Below are 20,122 nucleotides of genomic sequence, written 5' to 3'. Positions count from 1 at the left end.
GAAGCAGGGTTTCTCAGCCAGCTGCCAAGGAGGTAGATGTAGCCCTGCCAAACTAAGACCTCAGTGCAGGCCAGTGCTCCTGTCTTGTAGCGTGAGGTTAACTCAGCAGTCTACAAATGGAGATAGCACAACACAAATGGTCCATTCTCCATTCCTGCTCTCAACTCCCTTGCTGCACTGTGTGAAGATGTGTGATTCACTCAACTAGGAGACAAAATAGAGTGGCTCCATGGCAGTACCTGCAAATGACATATGATGATCCCTGCGTCTGATGTGGAAGGTGATGGCTGCCATGACTGGAGAGGAGAGGGCAGGAGGGTGGGTTGAAAAAGGCCCGGAAAAGGAGAGGTGTTGCCTAGGCATTGTCCTTGGAACTAACCTGGGGAAAGCTGGTCCAGGATGCTATGGGCATGGTGCTGCTGATGAGTATCAGGGTGACACAGTACCCTGAAGGGGCACTGCACCTTTTTCAGGGATATGTATAGCCTCCATGGTCTTGAGTCTCCAGGGAAGCAATTTATTTGTACAACTCTATTGCAAGAACTTTCTCTGCTTATGACTCACTGTTCAGCTATCTAAGCCCCAGCAATTCCTAGCTTCAGTCAGGGGATTGTGGCCATGTGAGAAGAGAGTTTACCCTGGTTGTTTCAGGGAAAACAGTTTCCAATCACTCATCAGAGGCTTTTCTGCATTTCCTAACTCTTTGACATCTTTTCAGGTGAAAGTTATTTCCCCCAAAGTGGAAGCATCATGTCCAAACAATGCACTGAGCTAGCCTGCCACCTGTTTTCATATTTGAGGAATCTGAGGTACAGAATTAAACTAACTTTGTTCCCCTCTAAAAGTATTTCTTTGCAAAGCTGGTATAATTCCACATTTGTATTTTAATTCCAAAGCAAATGCTCCACTGCACTTTTTATTAAAATGAAATCTTGTGTGTGCAGCCTGGTGCTAAATGAGAGACTATTAAAGCCAATCAGTGGAGAACTCATTAGTAACCCTACAACAAAAAACTAGTAGTTATGGCCCAGCATTCACAAGCAGCCATGACAACCAGTAGGAAGAACCAAGGTCTCATTGAAGGCTATAATAAAAACACAGCTTATGTAGCCCAATGGCTGTGAATATCCATACAAAACAGCTGAGCTTCTATTCCTCAAACATGTGCCAAAAATTATATTCTTTTCTCATGACTCATCTCTGAATTCCACTCCCAAGAATGCTCCTGTCATTTAGTTATTTCTTCCCATTTCTAAAATTTAATGAGAAGCACCAATCCAGAGCTCAAGAAAATCTGTTCCATCAATTAAAATAACGAAATAAGCAGAAGGCTGCCTATAAACACATCCACCTCTGCCCACTCACTCCTCAGCAGCCATGGTGAAGAGAGGAAAGATGAGCTTTGCAGGATGCCTAGAAGCCTAGCAACTCTTTTAAGAAGGGCCAAGAAGTAAGAACTGCTCACCTGAGCATTTCTCCATAGGAAAACCCTGTTAGAAACTCCTTCCCAACCTTTGTGATCCAACACAAAGAGCAGAGCACATAGTGTTTTGCTGGGTGCCCAGAAGAAGATCAGATACTGAGATAACTATAAACTTCATAGACTGGAATATTCAGACCAGATTTCTTCCCGGGACAATGCAGGAACATATGAATAGGTAATTATTACAAACAAAACAAATAATTAAAGACTGCAATTTAACTAGGAAACAGCATTTGGGTATTTGGACTCTAAATCACCACTTAAGCCTATTATCAGAATAAATTGAGATAAATCTGTCACTAGAGGAAAAATTCCTCAAGAATCATTCAAAAAGAAAAATAACAAATCTTGTAGAACAAACCTTTCTCAAAGTATCATTTTACTACTCTTTAGTGGAGTTATCTCATCAGCGTGTTCATTTACTGGACAAAATCCGCAATGTTCAATGGTCATGATCGTACTTCTGCAGTTCCAGTCTAACACAAAAGAGAACCGGTTTCAAGACAGACAAGAAACAGTTGCTATGAGACCATTAGTGATACAAGATGATGCAGACCAAACACCTACATTGTCAAGAAATGGCATTTAGATAACAGTCTGTCTTGTTTCTTTTTGTGCTTGCAGCCACACTTCAAACAAAACTTTGTTTGCGTAAGTTCTTGCAAAAATGAACAAATGTCAGTGTAAGAAGGAAGAAAGATATGGAGAATCTGAGTAACACTGTTCATCTTCTCCTTACTCCATTATATATCCAGATCAGTGACCAACACCATGTTGAGCAATACCATTTGATTCTAGCTGCATTCAGAACTACTGCTCTTTCAGAGGAGGAAAAAAGTAAAAAAATGGACAAAGTTCAAAGGCAGATCTTGGGAAATTACTAATTCACAGTGTTAGTGTATAAGGTGCCCCAGCTGAACTAAATTACGCATTTTTTTAGTTGTACGTCTTACTCTCCAAAGAAAAAAATAGGAAAATCCTTTTATAGCACTGCCTCCCCAGCTATGGATTTAAAGCAAATTGGACTGCTTTGTATTTGCTTCAAGAGTTTCTGAAACACTAGCTACATGGGGATGCATTTTCTGAGGTCACATACACATACACTCCACAGACATCAAGCCCAAGGTGCCATGCATTTCTCTATTCTGTGCAGGCATACAGAGGGGGAAATTTAAATTGCAGATGGCTGAATATAGTATTGCTAGTTCCAGAGTAAGACTAAAATTAACTCTCCAGAACCCTCAGTCCAGCCCAAAGTGACCCAATCCATGTTCCAGACATGCGGGTATTGCTGCTGCCTGATGTGCGCAATGCACAAGTGCTGTAGGATCTTAGTGGGTGGAAGGGGTTAGGGAAAGTATGAAGCAGCTGGGTCTGTAGAATCTGTAATACCCCAGATAGACCAAGCATATCAGGAGAGGTTTAAAGCTTAGCACTTAGTAAATTCCAGCAAGTTCAATGGTACTTGAAGATATGAACACATATTACAGCCATTAATCTCTGTGAGTTTTGGTTCAGTACAGTGAACTCACATATTCACGTCTGCCGCTTTCTGCATCTTGTGCTTCTCGTTTACCTCTCCACCTGCCCAGACTCCAGGCTGTGAGGCTGGGCTTGAAGCCATTAGATTTCAATTGACCGCTTGGATGTGTAAAAGTATGGCTTATTTCAGACACCACTAGATTTTAAATTTCGAAAGGTGCCTGAAAGTTATTTGATTTAAATAAAAATATTAAGCATCCCTACTCACCAAAGTTAAACTTTTTAACCATCTCACTCAGAAATACAGAGAGGGTGGAAAAATGGGGGGCAGGGGGGCAAAACCCTTGCACAGGCCAGCACCATGGGAGGCAATGTGAATATTTGCACTGTGGTCACAGGCAATTGGAAAACAGTGTAGTTATTTCTGAGTTAGCTCAGGTGCCTGCAGCAATCTACACAGTGGCAGAACAGAGCTTGGCATGGACTAACTGACTGCTTTTCAGCGAGTCTGAAGCTGGTACCCAAACTAAGCTGGGTATACCTACACGCACCTGCACTAATTCCTGTGAATGCTGTACCCAAAGCAGACAAGGGAGAAGAAACAGCATGATTTGGGCCATGAAGGTGAGAAGAAAGTTAGTAGCTTCAAAAGTGACATGAACTGCTTTCATGTGGGGTGCCCAGGCTTCAGGGCATATCTACACTGCACAACAGTACTGTCCTATCTAGACTCAAGAGTCTCTGAGCAGGCAACTTCTATATAATGCAAAAGTTGCTTTGCTATGCAGAGAGATTATGTTGGGCCCTTGAAGCAGCATAGCTATACGGGTATGATGTTATGCACAGGCTAATAGAGTGTCAACAGAACTAATTAGCAGAAGGTCTCTGCAAAACGCTGCATAACATAGCAGGGAATGTCTTGTTTTCTAGATAACTGCTGAAAAGACACAATAGAGCTTCCCCTCAAATCCCTCTTCATTTGGAAAGGTAGAACAACAGCCTGCCGTGATGTTACTTCTCATAACTTTGTATATATTAAATATATTTTCCCTGCTTAATCATTCCAGTGATGACTCAAGAGCAGCAGAAAAAAACCTTACTTCTAAGCCTAGCTGGGAAGAAAACTGATAAAAGCTTTGGGCAACTTTAGTGGTTCCAAGGTTTGCAGACAGCAAAAAGACAGCATGAGGAATAGGAAGTTAAGTCAGTAAGACCAGATAATATGCCAGTGGATCATAGAGACAAAGAACAAATAGCAATATGGATAATATAATCAAAGAATAGAGTTCTTATTCAGTTCCCAGCTTTCAGGCAAAGCAAAATTTGCTTCCTTGTCCACCAGTTCCTCTATCTGCCTAGTACAGTTGATAGCAAGGGGTCATAGCACACAGACCAATCCATCACATTTCCACTGCTCCATGATTCAACACAACAGATAAAAAAAGAGACTGAATTCTGTGTGGCCTTACGGGTACTGCCTGGATTCCCCTAGTCCTACAACAAAGGGTCCAACACGTCCAAGGATTTTATATGTAAAACATCAGAGAATGACAGTTGAGCAGGTCAAGGGGCATCTGGACAATTGCAGATTCCATATCTAATTATCTGTGTTGCTTTGCTATGTGCTAAAATTCCAGCTGAGACAAACAGGAAGACCTGGTCATCAGAGATCTGTTCTAGAGGTTGTTCCACTGCAGGCTTTGTCTACGTCCTTAAATAGATGTCTTAGCACTGTTTCTTAAGAAAATCCTAATTTGGATCAAAAGATGTTTATTGAAACAGGGTTTCTCTATTTTTAATTTACAGTCTTAAATTAATTAATCTCTGAGGTAAACTGGATCCTTAAGACGCACAAGGTCTTCAAAGACTCCTAGAATAACACAGGAACTGAGCAGAGGTGATGACTTTTTTTACAGCTCTAGTTTTCCACTTCTGTTTGTACTTCCTTCTTTCCTGTAATTCAGGCCTAATGGACAGCAGAGGGACGACAGGTGCCATGAAACTATTCCCAGTTAGTTACAAAACCAACACTTATAAAGGACATCCATCTGCTCACATACTGTTAGCGCCTAGAACAGAACCTGGTGCCTTCTAGATTTCAACATAAACATTTGACTATTTGCAGCAAGAACCCACCTGAGAGTTGCAGAGCCATTCATGCAAAGGCACTCCAAGAAGTTCAGTGCTGTTATGAAAGTGAAAATTTGTGCATTGAGGGGCACACTCAAATTTTTGCACTATGCCTTCACATTCCTTTTCTTCATGCTGACTTGCCCTTTATGCTGTGTGGAGGCTTTCTAAGGAGGTGACAATCTCGGCACTCATGACAGACAGCAACATAGATCCCACCATCAGCTCACCTCCCCTTGTCCACGTTCTGGCCAAGACCACCTGCTGCCCCAAAGCACTACATGCCCTAGTAAAAATATTCTGGTATCAGAGGTTGTCTCTGACCCCTCTTTTGCAAGGCTGGGCTAGCTCTTTCCCTTACCTGTTGAGCATGTTGGACTGGTAAATCCTTTTCTCCTGGGTGTTGTAACAGCTGCTCTTGGGTTCAGGGATGAAGCTGTGTTCAGACAGCATATCAGAAGCAGCCGTGGTGATTATGGCTATTCCATCCCTTACTCTGGCAGGAAGACCGTAGTCCCATTCATCATATGAGACAGAGATGAGCCCGGTGGGAAACTCAGATGGCACAGTGTCTGTATCCCCTGCCACCAGGCTGGGCACGATCCACGTGTAACCATAGCCTGTCAGACCCACAGAGTTGGCCACCTCAAAAATGTAGGTGGCCTCTTCCTTTGTGCAGTAGAGGAGGATAACAGGGCTTTGAAGCTTCTTGAGCTGGTTCTGGATCTTTGAGTCCCCATCATCCAGGGACATGTCCAACAGGAGGACCTCCTCCAGTTCCCAACCCACAAAACTGTGCTCAATGGTACTGCGGATCTTGTTCACAAAGTCCTGGTAACCAGGGAAGTAAGTCGTGACAATGGAGAAGATGTACCAGTCGTATTCTTCCATGATGTTGAGCATGACAGAAGCTTGCTGTTCTATTGATGGGCCAAACTGGAAGAACATGGATGACTCATCCTAGAATAGGAAGTCAAAGAGAAGAAGAGAGAGGAAAAGAAAACAAGAATAGGTCAAAGGAAATAAACGGCATTCCTAGTCAACCCATTGAGCATGGAGCGGGAGGCACACAGTCAGAATCTTACACTTCAAATCTTGGCCAGAGCTTAAGGATTCTTAACTTTTTAAAATTTAAAATTCAAGTGAAGTGAGAAGGAAGTAAAATCCTTTTTATGACCAGCTGTCCTTACTTTATTTTTAAAGGCAGGTTGCCAAAATTACTTAAAGGTTTCAAATGTTAGGCCTGATTCTAACAGACAGAGAACAAGTGGTACACAAGTCAGGACAGAAAAAGAGAATAAGTACAAAATATTCCATCACTGCAGAAATTAAAATCTTTAATCCCAGGATTATCATAACCTTATACGTACTATACTCAGGATACACAGCAGCCTTGATACAGATTTAGTATGGAATATTCACTCTAGTTTGAGTATCCAGACCACAGTACAATTACAGTAGGCAAAATCTTTGGACACGAATAGCTCTGACAACCCCAAATGCAAGCTCCTCTCAAATCAAGCAGTAGCACAGAGTTCTACAACTGTGGAGGCTCAGTCTCAGAACAGCATAAAATACACTAAAATTTAAAAAAAGATTTCTCAACTATCATGGGTTTTGTTTATACCATGTTTTAGAGAAAAGTCAGCTCAATATTTCTCTTGGTATTGGTTTCATATCCTTCTACTATACTAAGTTCATCTTTGCAAAACTCAGAACTTGTACCATTTTACAACCTCCAAGACTCCGGGGGAGTTTTTTATAGATCTCAGCTCTCCAATGGCATAGTGTAAACCCTTTTTGTCCTGGGATTTCACAAAAATATCAGGCTTACAATTTGTGACACATCCAGTAAAATGAAATCCTTGCTTCTTCACAATTCATGACGGAAAGGAATGGAAAAAAGCATTTGCCAATATGCTCTCTTATGGATTTATCCTCTATCTTTTAAAATCAGCTGCAAAGTCCTCCTGATTTCTGTAGTTGGATTAAATCACTAACCAACCAACTAAACAAACAAACAAAAAGCCCAACCAAAAAAAAGTAGAATTAAATGTTATCTATGTAGAGATTCCCATTAGAATAGAAAGATCTCAAAATCCAATCACCACCTTTAAGAATGAGCAGCCCCACCTTCTCTTAAAAAGCCCTGAAAACCGGACCAGAGATACTAAAGGAGGTACTCCAGTGTTTTAGACCTAGGGAAACTTATTGTGCCTCAAGACATTAACTCAAGATTGTCACATTTAGAACAGCTCTCTATCAAATTAAGTCTCCTACAGCCTGCCAGGTAAAGCTGTTTCTCAGCAGGGATGCCGATTAATCAATCATCCATTCATCCTTTAGTCATGGTTTTGATTATCTATAGCCATTTTCTATATTGACCAAGTATGCCATAGATCAGCAACTCCAGAGAAACAAAACAAAAAAAGGTCTGATTCTGTAGTCAGTAGATTAAGGCTGTTTCTCTTTCCTGAGCTCCCCATGGGTCACATCCTATACAAAAGTCCTTGCTCCCAGATACCCATGCCTCTCTTACGAGATCTGGTAATTAAACTCTGTTCACTTTCTCCTTACTGCTTACCACCCACACGTGAAAGTTCTCTTAGGGCAGCTCTTTGCTTAGTAGAAAAATAAACATGTAAAAAGAAAAAGGAAAAGAAGGCATCAACAAATTGGAGACAAGTTAAAAAAACTCCACAAAACAAAAACAACAACAGGACCAGCAACTGGAGCCTCTTAATATGTGGAAAACAACTCATGCTTTCTATCACTGGAATTTACCTCCTTCTCTCAGAACTCCGCTCAGGAAAAGAACCTACTCTTCTAATAAAAAGATACTTTATATCTTTGGAGCTTATGCAGAAAATTAGGAAAGACAGAGGAAAAATCAAACTATTGTCATGGCATCTGCCAGAATATGAAGAAAGCCTGAACAAGCATCTTCAATACCCTTCATTGCACAATGCCTTTGAAAGCCACTTGTAGCAAACTGAATGCTAGAGTGCGAAGACTCAGCCTTACTGTAATGTGAAAAGGCAAGACAGCTAAACTGATGACTAGCATTTATTTTTATATTAAGTTCAGCAAGAGCTTTTCTATACTTATGCATAAGAGCCTCTGAACTGACTGCAATTTCCACCATTTCTAGCAGAGAGTCTAAGATCTGAAGGGCCTGGCTATTGAATTACAGGAACATCTGACACACAGCATCTTGAAGCCTTGTCTGAAAAAATATTAGGTGCTTTTCCCAGCGACAAATAGAGGATGCAAGATGGTAAATCCACTAGTATTTCAAGTATGCATACACACAGTCAGGAGTTAGAATGCATGATAGCTAGGTGCGGGAGGTAATGCCTTACCCGTGATTTAAACAGGGTCAAGCTAAAATGCCTACTGACAGTTCGTTCCACATGAGTGCCCTGTCTAACCGTTGAAGGGAATTCAGCCCCAAAGACTCGGGAAGAAAATTCAGAGCTCCTTACTAACTAGAGTGTATCAGAACATCAAAAATCAATACAGCAAATAGATAGCTTTATTGCAACCCAGCTAAACAATCCTGCTCCTCTGAGAAATGGAAGCATCCCTCCTTAAATCAAACAGCACAGACCACTTAGCTGTGCATGTAATAATTGCTCTTGAGCAACTGTTGGCATTTTTATTATAGAAGCAGCAAGAGGAGGCAACTTCTATTCAAAATGAGAGCATTAAAAGATGCAAGCCAGTCCAGCTTTTGGCTTGCCAAGATGTCTCTTGGCACTTAATCACCCCAATACTTGGGCTAGCCAAAAGCTCTTCACTCCCTAACCAGCTCAGCACTCAGAGAGGGGCAAGGAAGGAAGGACAGACAACAGCGTAGAAGAATGTGTCCCTCACATAATAATTTAGGAGAATTGATGATAGAGCTGTATAGGAATCTCAGTCACTGCCTTTTCGGGGGACAAAAAACAAACTAAGAAAAATGCCCAAGAGCCACTATTTCCTTTTCCTTGTTTTTGAGCATGTGTGATGGAAAATCAAGGAAAAAGATGAGATAGAATATAGAACTACAGGGCTACCAGAGAGATCACGAATTTGACCTCACTGTGGTGTTACAGCCAAAGTTTTTAAATTGGAGATAGATCTAAGATGGTTTCACCATTTTTACACAGATAACCTATAGAATCATTATTGCTTTATTACAGCCTAAACACAAAAAGGAGTATTTTATCCTTCTAGACATTAAGGATTTTATAGAACATTACAAGCTCCTATTTTTCTCCTGCAGAAATTTCACACTCTCCACCTTCCTTTTTTACCTTGAAACAGCAAAACATGGTTCAACATTGCCACTGGGAGACAGATTTAAATGGGGGATTGGGATAGGGATAGGTTGAGCTCAAATCAGAAGTTCCTTACACTGCACATCATCCAGGTGAAATACAATCCCCTGGCTACAGGAAAAAGCTTGTCTTTGTCCTATGGCCTTTTCACCTGCAAGCTCAGGCTTTACCTAACTGCTGCGAGAGAAAGCAAGATTCTGCAGGGTGTCCCTCACACACTCTAAAAGAGCAGAGGCTCCATTACAGGATCTCAGTGCCTCCAGAAAGCCCAATACTCCCCCACTATCACCCTACAAGGTCAAGGATCTGTAGTTTGCTGCGCTGAGCTGGAGGTGGAGCTGATCAATTGACACAGCACTGCTCCCCAGCTGACAGATGGCTTCCCACAGAAAATCTGCTCCGAGTTTACCGATGCTGGGATAAGTATTGCCTCCTCCTCTTGCACGTTTAACCCCTAATACAAGAAGGTTGGATTGCACATGGTGAAGGTGCAAACACACTCACCATGAAGCCTGCTCTTGGAGACTGGTGAGTTCCTAGGTGGATGGAAGAAAGCTGCAGAGGTGGCACAGGGTTTAGAGAGCAACCAAGTACTATTGCCAACACTTCTAAGTTCTTCAGACTTGCAGGCAGGCCAGGTCTGACCCACAACTCGGTGGAGATGTGAGCCCTTGGCAAGGCTGCAGGTGACTCTCCCAGGAGCCCTCCTGCAGCTGCACCATTCAAAACCAATCACTGCCATTTAATGAGCCATTTACCTCAGATGTGGCAGGAGAGGTCTCCAGGGAGCTTTCCTCACAAGTTCCTTCCTTACAGCCTCTCTGGATTCCCCTGGCAAGCAAATGCAATTACTGCCTCACAAACAGCATCTTACTGTCCAGAGCAAAACTGATTCTCAGCATGGGGCAGACTAAAGAATATCCATACAGCACGGGCATGCAAGATCCCCAAAAACAGTTGCAGCCATCCAGTCACCTTGAGGAACTGGCAAACCTTCCACTGAGACATGGTATTGACCTGGGGAGTGAGGATCAGCACGTTAGGTTTCCTTTGTGTAGCTTAGCACAAAGTAATCTGGTTCTATGATCCATGCTGGGCCATGAACAGATTTTTGCAACTGGTGGCAAGCTGCTTTAGCTCCAGTCAAAGTGCCAGACTCCCCAAAGGCCGGGTGTGCTAAGTTATGCTCAAGGAATTTGAGTAAGGAGCAAAAGCACTTGTTTGCTTCTTGGATTTGGAGAAATATACCATATCATTGCAAAATGCCCTAGTCTGCTGTTTCCACACAGGTGCAGGAGAAATACAATTTGTTCTACTCTGGGAGTAGCTCCTTTTTGTTATGCTTTTGGTAACATCAGTATATCTAACCCCATTTGCTGCTTCATTAAGCTTTGTGTGCAGCCGTAATTTAACAACTGGGATCTGTGCTTCATTTCCAGTTTGCAAAGGAGATCTTATCAGATCCTAATGACTCAGGCCACTATCACTTTCCAAAGGCCTCTACTCATTTTCCTGATTTAGAAGAAAAGCTGTTCTTGTGTCTTTAGTACAGTCTTGATTTGCAAAATTCCTCTACAATCTACAGCCAAATCACATAGGGCTGCCTCTTGTTTATACTTCAGCCCTGCCCACCACACAGTCTGGGCAGGGGGGAAAGGAGCAAGCACGCACCAAAAAACTTCCGGGAAAACACAGGCTTTCATTTCCCTATCTATGTATTTCTTTTCTTGAAAATTGAGACACCACTGTGTAACTATATGTCACAGTCCTAGCAAGATACCTGATTCACTGGGAGTTTTATTCTCCATGATGGAAAATACTGCAACAGTTCAATGTTTTATAATTAAATTTGCTATATTTCTGACTCCCGTTTGTTATAACATATCTGACAGAAAATCAGGATCTTTGATGCTTAAGTGTTCATTTACTCCTGTTTATTCTTACCACAAATGCATTTACTGCCTCGGGCTAGCCTACAGACTGGATCTTCTGCCTGTTTGCTTTTTTTCTCCACAAATTTCATTTTTTTATTTAGTTTTCAACAACGCAGCACAGTAAAACTCTGGCTTTAATATTATGTGCTGTATCATGCTGTTTGAGTCCTTTCCTTGAATGCTTGCAGTAGGGACTGTGAGAACATGACGACACTACATACCTAGTATAATGTCCTCATCATGGGACTGGCATCTCTGCATCTCACACACACATACACACTCACATTTCCACAAATACACATATTCATAGCAAAACCTACTCAAAGTAAAGCTGGAGCATGTTGGATTGTGTCATTTCTTAATGACTGCCTAGTTGATGCTACTTAGAAGGATTTCAGAAGTTTCCTGTCTTACTGGAACAAGTTCCCTGGGTTATTACTGATTTTGGTTTGCATAGCAGATCACCTCCTGCAATCCTTTCCCACTGTTCTGAATCGCTGATAGATAGATCATTCCTGGTGAAAATCCCCCAAGCTGCCCTGAGAGCATGCTGTCAGCGGGAAGTTCAAATACCTTAGATGCAGAAATCTGGTTTACATAACCATATAATTTATCAGTTGCCTCCCTTATTCTCATAGTAATTACTGAACACACTGGCCTTATTTGACAGAAGGATACATAGCGCAGATGATGGTTACAGAAATGAGTGGATGAGTGAAAGCAAGAGACAGTTCAGTGTCCCCACTGATAGAAAGACAAGCAGGATATACTAGGATAAATTATTAGGAGAATGGTTGTTGACTCTCTAGGTCTTCTCTGGAAGCTACAATCCCTGATGGCTACTAATTGCAATAACAAATCTAGAGTTGCTAGTGTAGTTCAGTTTTGTAACCCTGGTAAATGATAACAAATATACCAAGATTCACACGTGTAATGGCATTAACTACACATGTAAGTATCATCATATACCTATATTTCAGTCATGGCTTGGACATTATTCTCTCTGTAGCAGTGGAAACAGATCTGCTGTAGAGTCCTAACCCAGAGGCAACTGTCTAAGTGCTCTAGCACCAAAGAGTTCCTGAGAGCTGCAAAAAAAAGGTCTCCAATTAAAGATGACTCAAGGGCTGAAAACAGCTAAGTGATTTCCACTTGCCACATAAGGGTCTTCAGAAATCATTCATTCAAAACCCTTTGCAGCAGAGGAAACACAAGATATCCTAGATTCTGTAATCTTGCTCTTGGTATGGCTTCACTCCATACTACACGCAGTTAATAAAACAGATGAAAGAGTCAAACATAGAAGGGCCACTGTCTGGCATACACAATTCAGAGAAATTCAGTTGTCTGGCTAAAGAGAGCATGTAACATTTGTGAATTTTATACACAGTCACTGGTCAAAGCAGGCTAATGTATGATGCTATGCCGTACCAGCTTCTCAGAGCATCATATATGGATGCCAGCATTTTTCACAGCGGAGAAATGGCAGTTAGCAAGCTGCCAGAATAAACAGTTTTCACACCAGGATTGTTACATTTCCATTTTCACCTCTGTATGTGTGTATTTCCTTGTTTGATGAGAATATATGGATGGATTAAACTACTGGCCACTCTGGGTAGATTCCACCCACCAGGCACCACATTATACCATGCTGGCAATTTGGATAGCCCAGGACCAGTTTCTCTGTTCCAGCTCAGCCAAGTCTCCTAGGCTGGCTTAGTATCTTGACATTGCCAGCCCAAAACAGAGAAAAGTCAGACTGCCCCATTACTCATCCATCTGATTACATCATGGTGTTTGCCTGGGTCTTCTTTTCTGGCTGTCTTTCCATCCTGAGTAAGGACTGAATTTTGACTGTAAGCTGAATGAAATGACATTGGCCTTATTAATCAATAGCAGCCATAAAACTATCCAGTACTCTTAAAAAAGTCCAGTCACAGTATTTGGCAAGATGTCGTTGAATAAATTTCTCAAATCAACTATCCAGAGTGAAATACTATTTCTTTTTATCATTTTTAAATTAACTGCTCATCCATTTCATCAAGTATGCCTTTGGTCTCTTATCATGAGCAAACCTTAATATAAGCGGAACCTCTAAAGGTTCACAGAGTCTTTTTAGATAAGTCCTGGAAGTCCAGCATTGCATCCAATGCCCTCTGAGCCTCTCAGGAGCTTAAGATCTTTTCTTACTGTGTCCAGCTGTGGACAGGTCAGAGTGTGTTCTGTGAGTGCCTCCATTCTTCTTCTGTCTCATAAAGCAGTGACATCCCCTTTCTCTCCAATTTTGCCTTGCTTATTTAATCATTAAGCTTCTGCAGGCTAAGCTGTTGTTCTATGTCCTAACAGATGGCTTCTGCAATCCTGATAATGCCAAGTTCTACTCAGCCTTTATGGGCAGAGTGAAGTTGGCTGTGCCCATGCTCTTAGCTGGATGGACTACAGCTGAAGCAAAGCAGTCAGTTTAAAGTAATATTGTGTCAGGTCTTCATCTTTTCTCATAGACTGGGATTATTAACCAGTTTAGATAATTTTTAACATATTGGTATAACTTTCATACCCTTTGGACCAGAGGTGGCTTGCCTTAGAGGGCAAGTAAGCAAGCAACTGAAGGCAAAGTCTGTGTAGATGTGCCCCCTGCTTTCCTTAAGGCAAGGAGCAAGGAAAGGCTTCAGCCTCATCCATCCTGGCCAGTAGTAAATGGGCAATTCTGTTATTCAAAAGAAAAACAAAACAAAACGCTCACTTAAAACAGGAGATCTCTTTAACAAGTGGACCAAGAGCTGAGTTCTGACTAGATTTCACAGACTCCATGTGGCAGGATAGACCCACCCTGATAAGACCTAAAATCCAATCAATCTATCATGCAAGCTATTGTGCAGGATCAACTGTTGGAGCCAACGTTGTCTTGGTGTTAATTATGCTAAAACTATCCTGGTTCATCAAATTTTGAATATGAACCCTGCTTTCTGAAGTCTGATTTGACAGATAAGCTGATAGCTGGCCTGTAAATGTGTGACTTGCAGTCAATCACTTTATACTATAGAAGTCCAGTACCCTCTCATGCAGTCAGGTTCTTCTAACACAACCTTTCTTGAGTGTATGGGTGGAGATTCCTCCCTTGGCTCGGGACATCCTCCAAAGTTACTCCTCAAGGCTGAAAGAGATCTCCCCACGAGCATCAGTATGGGTGAGTTACACGAGATCTCTCCTTAATAATTATTTCTTTTTGCTAGCTTTAAGATAACTGTTTCAACGACTGCTTTGTTACAGTGCACTATACTACTTTATGCTATATTATACTCTACTAGTAGATTTTTAGTGTTTATATCGTGTAGTAAATAGTTCTGATTAAGATCTTTGGTCACTTGTATAAAATAATTTATTTTATATAAATATTCTCATTTTGCCAATCATTAAAACCCGCGAGACAAAAGTTGTTTAACCACACCTCTATTAAAAAAAAAAAAAAAAAAAAAAAAAAGGAAAACACCAAAAAACGGTACTGCCCCACCGCTCTGGTCCTAGTTCGCCAGCGAAGTTTCCGTGGCAACAGCGCACACGAAATGCCGCCGCGCCCGTAAGCTCCCGGCCGCCGGCATCCCGCCGGGGGAGCACCGCACCGCGGTCCGCAGTGCTGCGGAGCCCGGCCCGGCTCGGCACAGCACGGCATGGCCCCGCACAGCACGGCCCATCGGCGCTGGGGCTGTGCGTCCCTACTCAGACCACAGAGCGCGGCTCATCAGCCGGCAGCCTGCTGGGACTGCTGAGGTGCTCGGGAAGGGGAATGGGACTGAGGGGTAAGGAGCGAGCCCACCTTTTCTCCTCCTGAGCCTGGGAGTAGTAAGCATTCAGCCATTTCATACTCACAGCTTTCTGAGACCGTGAGGATCTATGCTACCCTCCGCCGCACCCTCCAAATCCGATTTTATCGCTTTGGAAAGGAGGTGCTGGTTGCTCAGAGTACACTTCCTTCCTGCCTTGGGCTCTCCAAGATCTCACTCATCCCAGCTCACTTCAGCCTATGTTCTACAGCAAGAGCTGGAACAGGAGCAATGTCAAATCCTTGCTCCGTTGATACTGGGGTTTAGAGATGTAACAAGAAATGATAGTATTTACAACGTAGAACCTACAGATAGCTGAGCCAAGTGATTTAAAGAAACAATGAAGAGAGGAACTGAGGCAGCCAGCCAGGCAACACCCAGTTACATTTAACCAGGTTCATTGTCTTGAAGAAGTTCACAAGGGGCTACTTTGAATTTTGGGGAACTTCAGACAGGAAAGACCACCAGGACCCTCAATGAAGACCCTAAGAGACCTTATAAGGATATGCATACATGCTAATAAGTGTTGGGAAATGTCATAATTATGTAACAGAAATGCAGGGAACAAAAAATGAATAATCATGTAATGCTGACATATAAACTGTAGTGAAGATACCTTGGTGGGCATTTGGCAAAGTGATGACCAGTGCACCTGGTGCCAATTAAAGAATGCCTTGACTTCTAAAACTCACAAATTAAGTCTTAGAGGTTTCTTTTAAGTGCCGCTTTTAGGCAACACTCTATACCAGGAAAGAAAGCAGCTCTGCGTGGTTTCATTTTAAGAGGGATTTTACCAACTGCCAGAACAGTAAAAATAGTCTCAGCATAAAATGAAGAAACAGCACACTGTTCCACTTTTGTTTGGACATGTGCTGGCAAGCAGCTGTCTCATTAGTACAGAACGTGTATGTCTGTACCAGGCAACAGGAGGCACAGAAACCATGAACTGGCCCTAAGGCATCCGTTCATCAACACTGTAGAAACTCCAGGTCGTGGCCAGTAGAGTTGCCAAATCAGGAGAGCTAACTAGTTCAAATCACAGTCTGCACCATCCTGGTGACCCTTATTCTGGTTTCAGACCTAGCTGGAGATTCTTGAAGCCTGAGGAGAACAACCAGAGGTGGATTCCTGACTTACTGGACCCAGATTCTGGTTTAGCTCCTGCTTTGGAAAGCTACTATATCACTGAAGTGTGTTATGAGAGTCCTTGGCTGGAACAAGCAATATGGATTTTAATACTGCAGCCTCCCTCCCTCATGCTTGAAGACCTGATCCCCATTAGAGCTTGCTTTGGCCATAGTTAAGTTACCTTTTGTGCTCCAGGATGGATGAAAGAATGGCAGCAACCTACTTTCTCTCTATCCAGCTCTCCCTCCTAAATAATCAGTAAGCAGTACCCGTGTAGGGAAGCTGCTGTCATGCCTGTCTTGCTTACTGAATTGATTAACAAAGTTTTAAACGATTTTTGATTCTGCTCTTCCACAGTGTGGAAACTCTGAGACCAGTAAAGAACATGGAGTTATTTACACGGATATTACAAAGGAAAGAAGCTGCCTTCTCAAATGTTTTTCTTGAGCTCCCATCTATTGTCTCAAAAACTCAACAGGAAGTTTCCTACAGCTTTACAGACAAAGAATTTCACAAATATATTAAGTCCTCTGCATGCACACATAATCATCCAAACATATGCAGGAACTTCTGCCAGATCCACAGCTGCTGATTTTTTTTTCTATTATTTTTCTGTTGGGATCATAGTTCTTTCATTCCTTTTCTTTGCCTTGATGATTAATAGCAGTTTGTCATGGCCCTTGCTGTTATGAGACTGAGAGAGAAATTTGGCAACCTCCCTATTGATGGAAAAGCCATTTCTGAACTCAAGGAATTGGAAATCATTCTTGGTAAAAGACTGTACCACAGGAGACTTGCAGAGCTAGAGCCTGAAATCTTCCCCACAGTTCCTGAGGTACTTCACAGTCATGGCTGCAGGAGTGACTGGTGCTGGTAAGACCACTATATCCATCTCTGTGATCTAAGCACAAAAACATTTCCACTGTTGAGGGTTTGGTGAAGAGAATTTGGGATAAGGAATTGGTCCATCTGACTTTGCAATAAGGGTGCCATGAGTTTCAGTTCTGTACATCTTTTTGATTGGGTGATGAAAATCAAGGAGCCCATTTCCAGTCAGCTTAACTCTATACTGAAGCACACATCATTAAATTCACTTTTTTTCTATACTTACCTGCACATTAATAGAAGGTGCCTTCTGTATATTCAGTATGCCCTTGACATGACTTAACAGCAACAGCCCAATAAATAAGATACTTTTTTTGTACTTGAATTCAAATTTTTCTATCTCTATTAGGCTTTGTACTTTTTTAAACAAAACCCAAGGCTGAGACTGAATTGCCATATCTTTTTCAAGATCACACACGCAACATGAGACACTGAGATTTCTGTCGAGGATCAGCACAGCAGAGAAAGGGAATGATGGAGCAGCAAAAGATCTTGCCTCTGCTGGCCATTAATAATAAGAGTAACAAAAGCATCTAAGAGAACAAAAGCCAGAGTGAGATGGGTCAGGTATAGAAATAGCTCTTTGACTGACTCAAAGGCAAAGCCAATGCGTCTTGTTTTCCTGCATCTCCCGTCTGTCCTCTTTCTTCACCACACACTCTGGCACAATGGGGGAGTGAGAAGTAGATGGAAGCATCAGCAGGAGCTACAGCAAGCGGGGGAGAAACGAGCTATTCAGTCTGAACATTGCATGGCTAGGGCCTGTGACAAAAGATGAACAAACGACCATATGAGAGGGGAAAGAAAAAGTCATGGCCAGCACTGCACTGACTGCAAGGAAAGAAGCACTGACTGTGGCGTTTTGTCTTTTCCTTCCAGTTTGTATCACTCTGACTCGTTTTCTGTCTTCCTGCACTCCAGGCTCCTCAGTGCGTGCAGGTGTGTCTGTGTTTTTCTGCATGTGTATGTGCATGTGTACATAGGCAATTACACGCAGGATGTCTCAAGATAGGCAAATTGTCTCATCTCCAGTATGCCAGCTACACTCCAACTCAGGCTGGCAGCACCTGAAGTGGATTAGCATCTGAGAACGATCCCTATGAAATAAGGTGATGGTGCAGTCCAGCCTTACTGAAGAGCAGTGTCTACATCATCACACATGCGTTCAGAGCTAATTAAGCCTCCAATCAGTGTTCTCAGAGAGAAGCCATGGATTACACAGGCTGCTTCACTACACAGCCCTAGACACAGCCCAGAGGAAGAGAGCTTCAAATTGTGGGCGAAAGCACTCAAGACATGCTTTTAACACACTTCATTCTTACTCACAAAATATAGTTCTTCAGGACTCACCTTCCATGGAGGCAAGTATTCATCTAATTAATATACACCAAGAGGATCTGGGTTAAAAAAAAAACAAAATCAAATTTGTCTTTCTTTTAGGCAGGTCATAAGAGGAAATACTTGTGGGAAGGGTTTAGTCACACAATGGTTTATTTCAGGGTGCAGCTAGGCAATTCTGGAAGCTGATACAAAGTCATTGCTCTGGTCATCTAGCTTCAAGATAATTTTTTTTTGCTCATAGGAAGTGCCTTTTCTCTTTTTCACATAAAACCTCTGAATATCTCCTCCTGAGAAGTACTGAGCTGAAAAAAACTTTCCTTCAAGACTAGTGGCTAGAGCAAGGAGCTCAACCTTTTCATTATCTCAGTGCCTGCAGCACTGAGACGCTGTACCTAGTGTACATTCCTACACTACGTCTGCACTGCGGAGGAGCCTTCAGCAGTAGCTGTGCACCCTTTATCTCAGAGGACATTCTCTTCTTCTATGTAGTAAGAGTAGAAGAGGCAGAGTTTAAGAGCTATGTATGTTTACTATCTTGGTGTCAGCGCTCTTCCAGGCACGCAGCCTTGCAGAGTGGGCAAGCTTGGTGAATGAAGCACACTGAATGGAAGGTATCAACCTAGTGCTCTACAGCTCATTTGGTATCAAATTGCTCTTGTTATGTCACCCCGCAATTTCTACGGGCTGACAGTAGATCTCTTTCTGCTTTCACTCCTCAGGCTAATCCCACTAACTTCTAAGTCCCATTATACACCCTAGGTGGAAGTGAAAATACTTTCAGGCATGTATTCAGTGCTTTCAGCAGTAGGCTATGGACAAACCTCTCTATTCATCAGTAGAAAAACATGGCCTTTCCAGGTACCCCTCACTGGCCTTCCCACAGAATCTCTCTTTATACTATTACTCTAGGATATCCAAGGAAGGAACAGTATACAATATTTTAACATATTTGTAGGTTTTACAATGTACATACCTCATCCCTACATAAAAGACTGAGGATCCTAAATCTTTTTTTACAGGGAAATTTACAAGGATAGAAACCCATATGAGTTCCCTTTCAGCTGTCTTCTGGGGGGGCACTTTGCACACTCCATTAATAATTTCTGTGTTTCATTGGTATTGATCAGCTGTTGGGTCCCAAGATTTTCACTTCATTCCATAAGCAACAGTATGTCTATTTCAACAGTTTAATCATATAAGCCCTCCTGGCCTTGGACTCTACCTTTCTCAAGGCTTCTCTAAACAGGGCAGTTTACTTCCTTACACAAAGTCAGTTGTGTGTCTTGGACAAAGGAAGCCCACGCTCCTCTGAGCACACTGACAGCAGCATTTTAACAGCGCACAGTGATGCTGCGCAACAGTTTATGGTCTAAACTTCACATGAACAGCATTTCAGATGGAAGCAGCTGGAGGACTTTAAGCAGGCTGGTCATAATACTTCTTGCTGGGATATGGACAGTAGACATAAATCAGTTCCATTGCTGGGGAATTTTGCTAGGGGATTTTTCAGGACTTTAAGTGGGCAACACCTTCGATCCTACGGCTTGTACCAAACCACCTCCTCAGATTTTAACAGTATCTTGCAGTCCTTACAGA

General features: G+C 42.3%; 1 protein-coding gene across 5 annotated transcripts in view; it reads right to left on the bottom strand.

The window, feature by feature from the left end:
- Positions 1–20,122, bottom strand: part of GRIN2B (glutamate ionotropic receptor NMDA type subunit 2B) — a 208,634-nt gene that overhangs the window by 115,390 nt on the left and 73,122 nt on the right. For all 5 annotated transcript variants that reach the window (XM_027893846.1, XM_027893847.1, XM_027893844.1 and 2 more), the window contains one exon: positions 5,457–6,055. In XM_027893846.1, the coding sequence (XP_027749647.1) occupies positions 5,457–6,055 (599 nt within the window). The remainder of the gene's footprint in view (positions 1–5,456; positions 6,056–20,122) is intronic.

Source organism: Empidonax traillii, unplaced genomic scaffold, assembly GCF_003031625.1.
Source record: "Empidonax traillii isolate 1590-97213 ecotype Southwest subspecies unplaced genomic scaffold, ASM303162v1 scaffold408:size522183, whole genome shotgun sequence".
NCBI lineage: Eukaryota > Metazoa > Chordata > Aves > Passeriformes > Tyrannidae > Empidonax > Empidonax traillii.
This window is presented reverse-complemented; position numbering and strand designations above follow the sequence as displayed.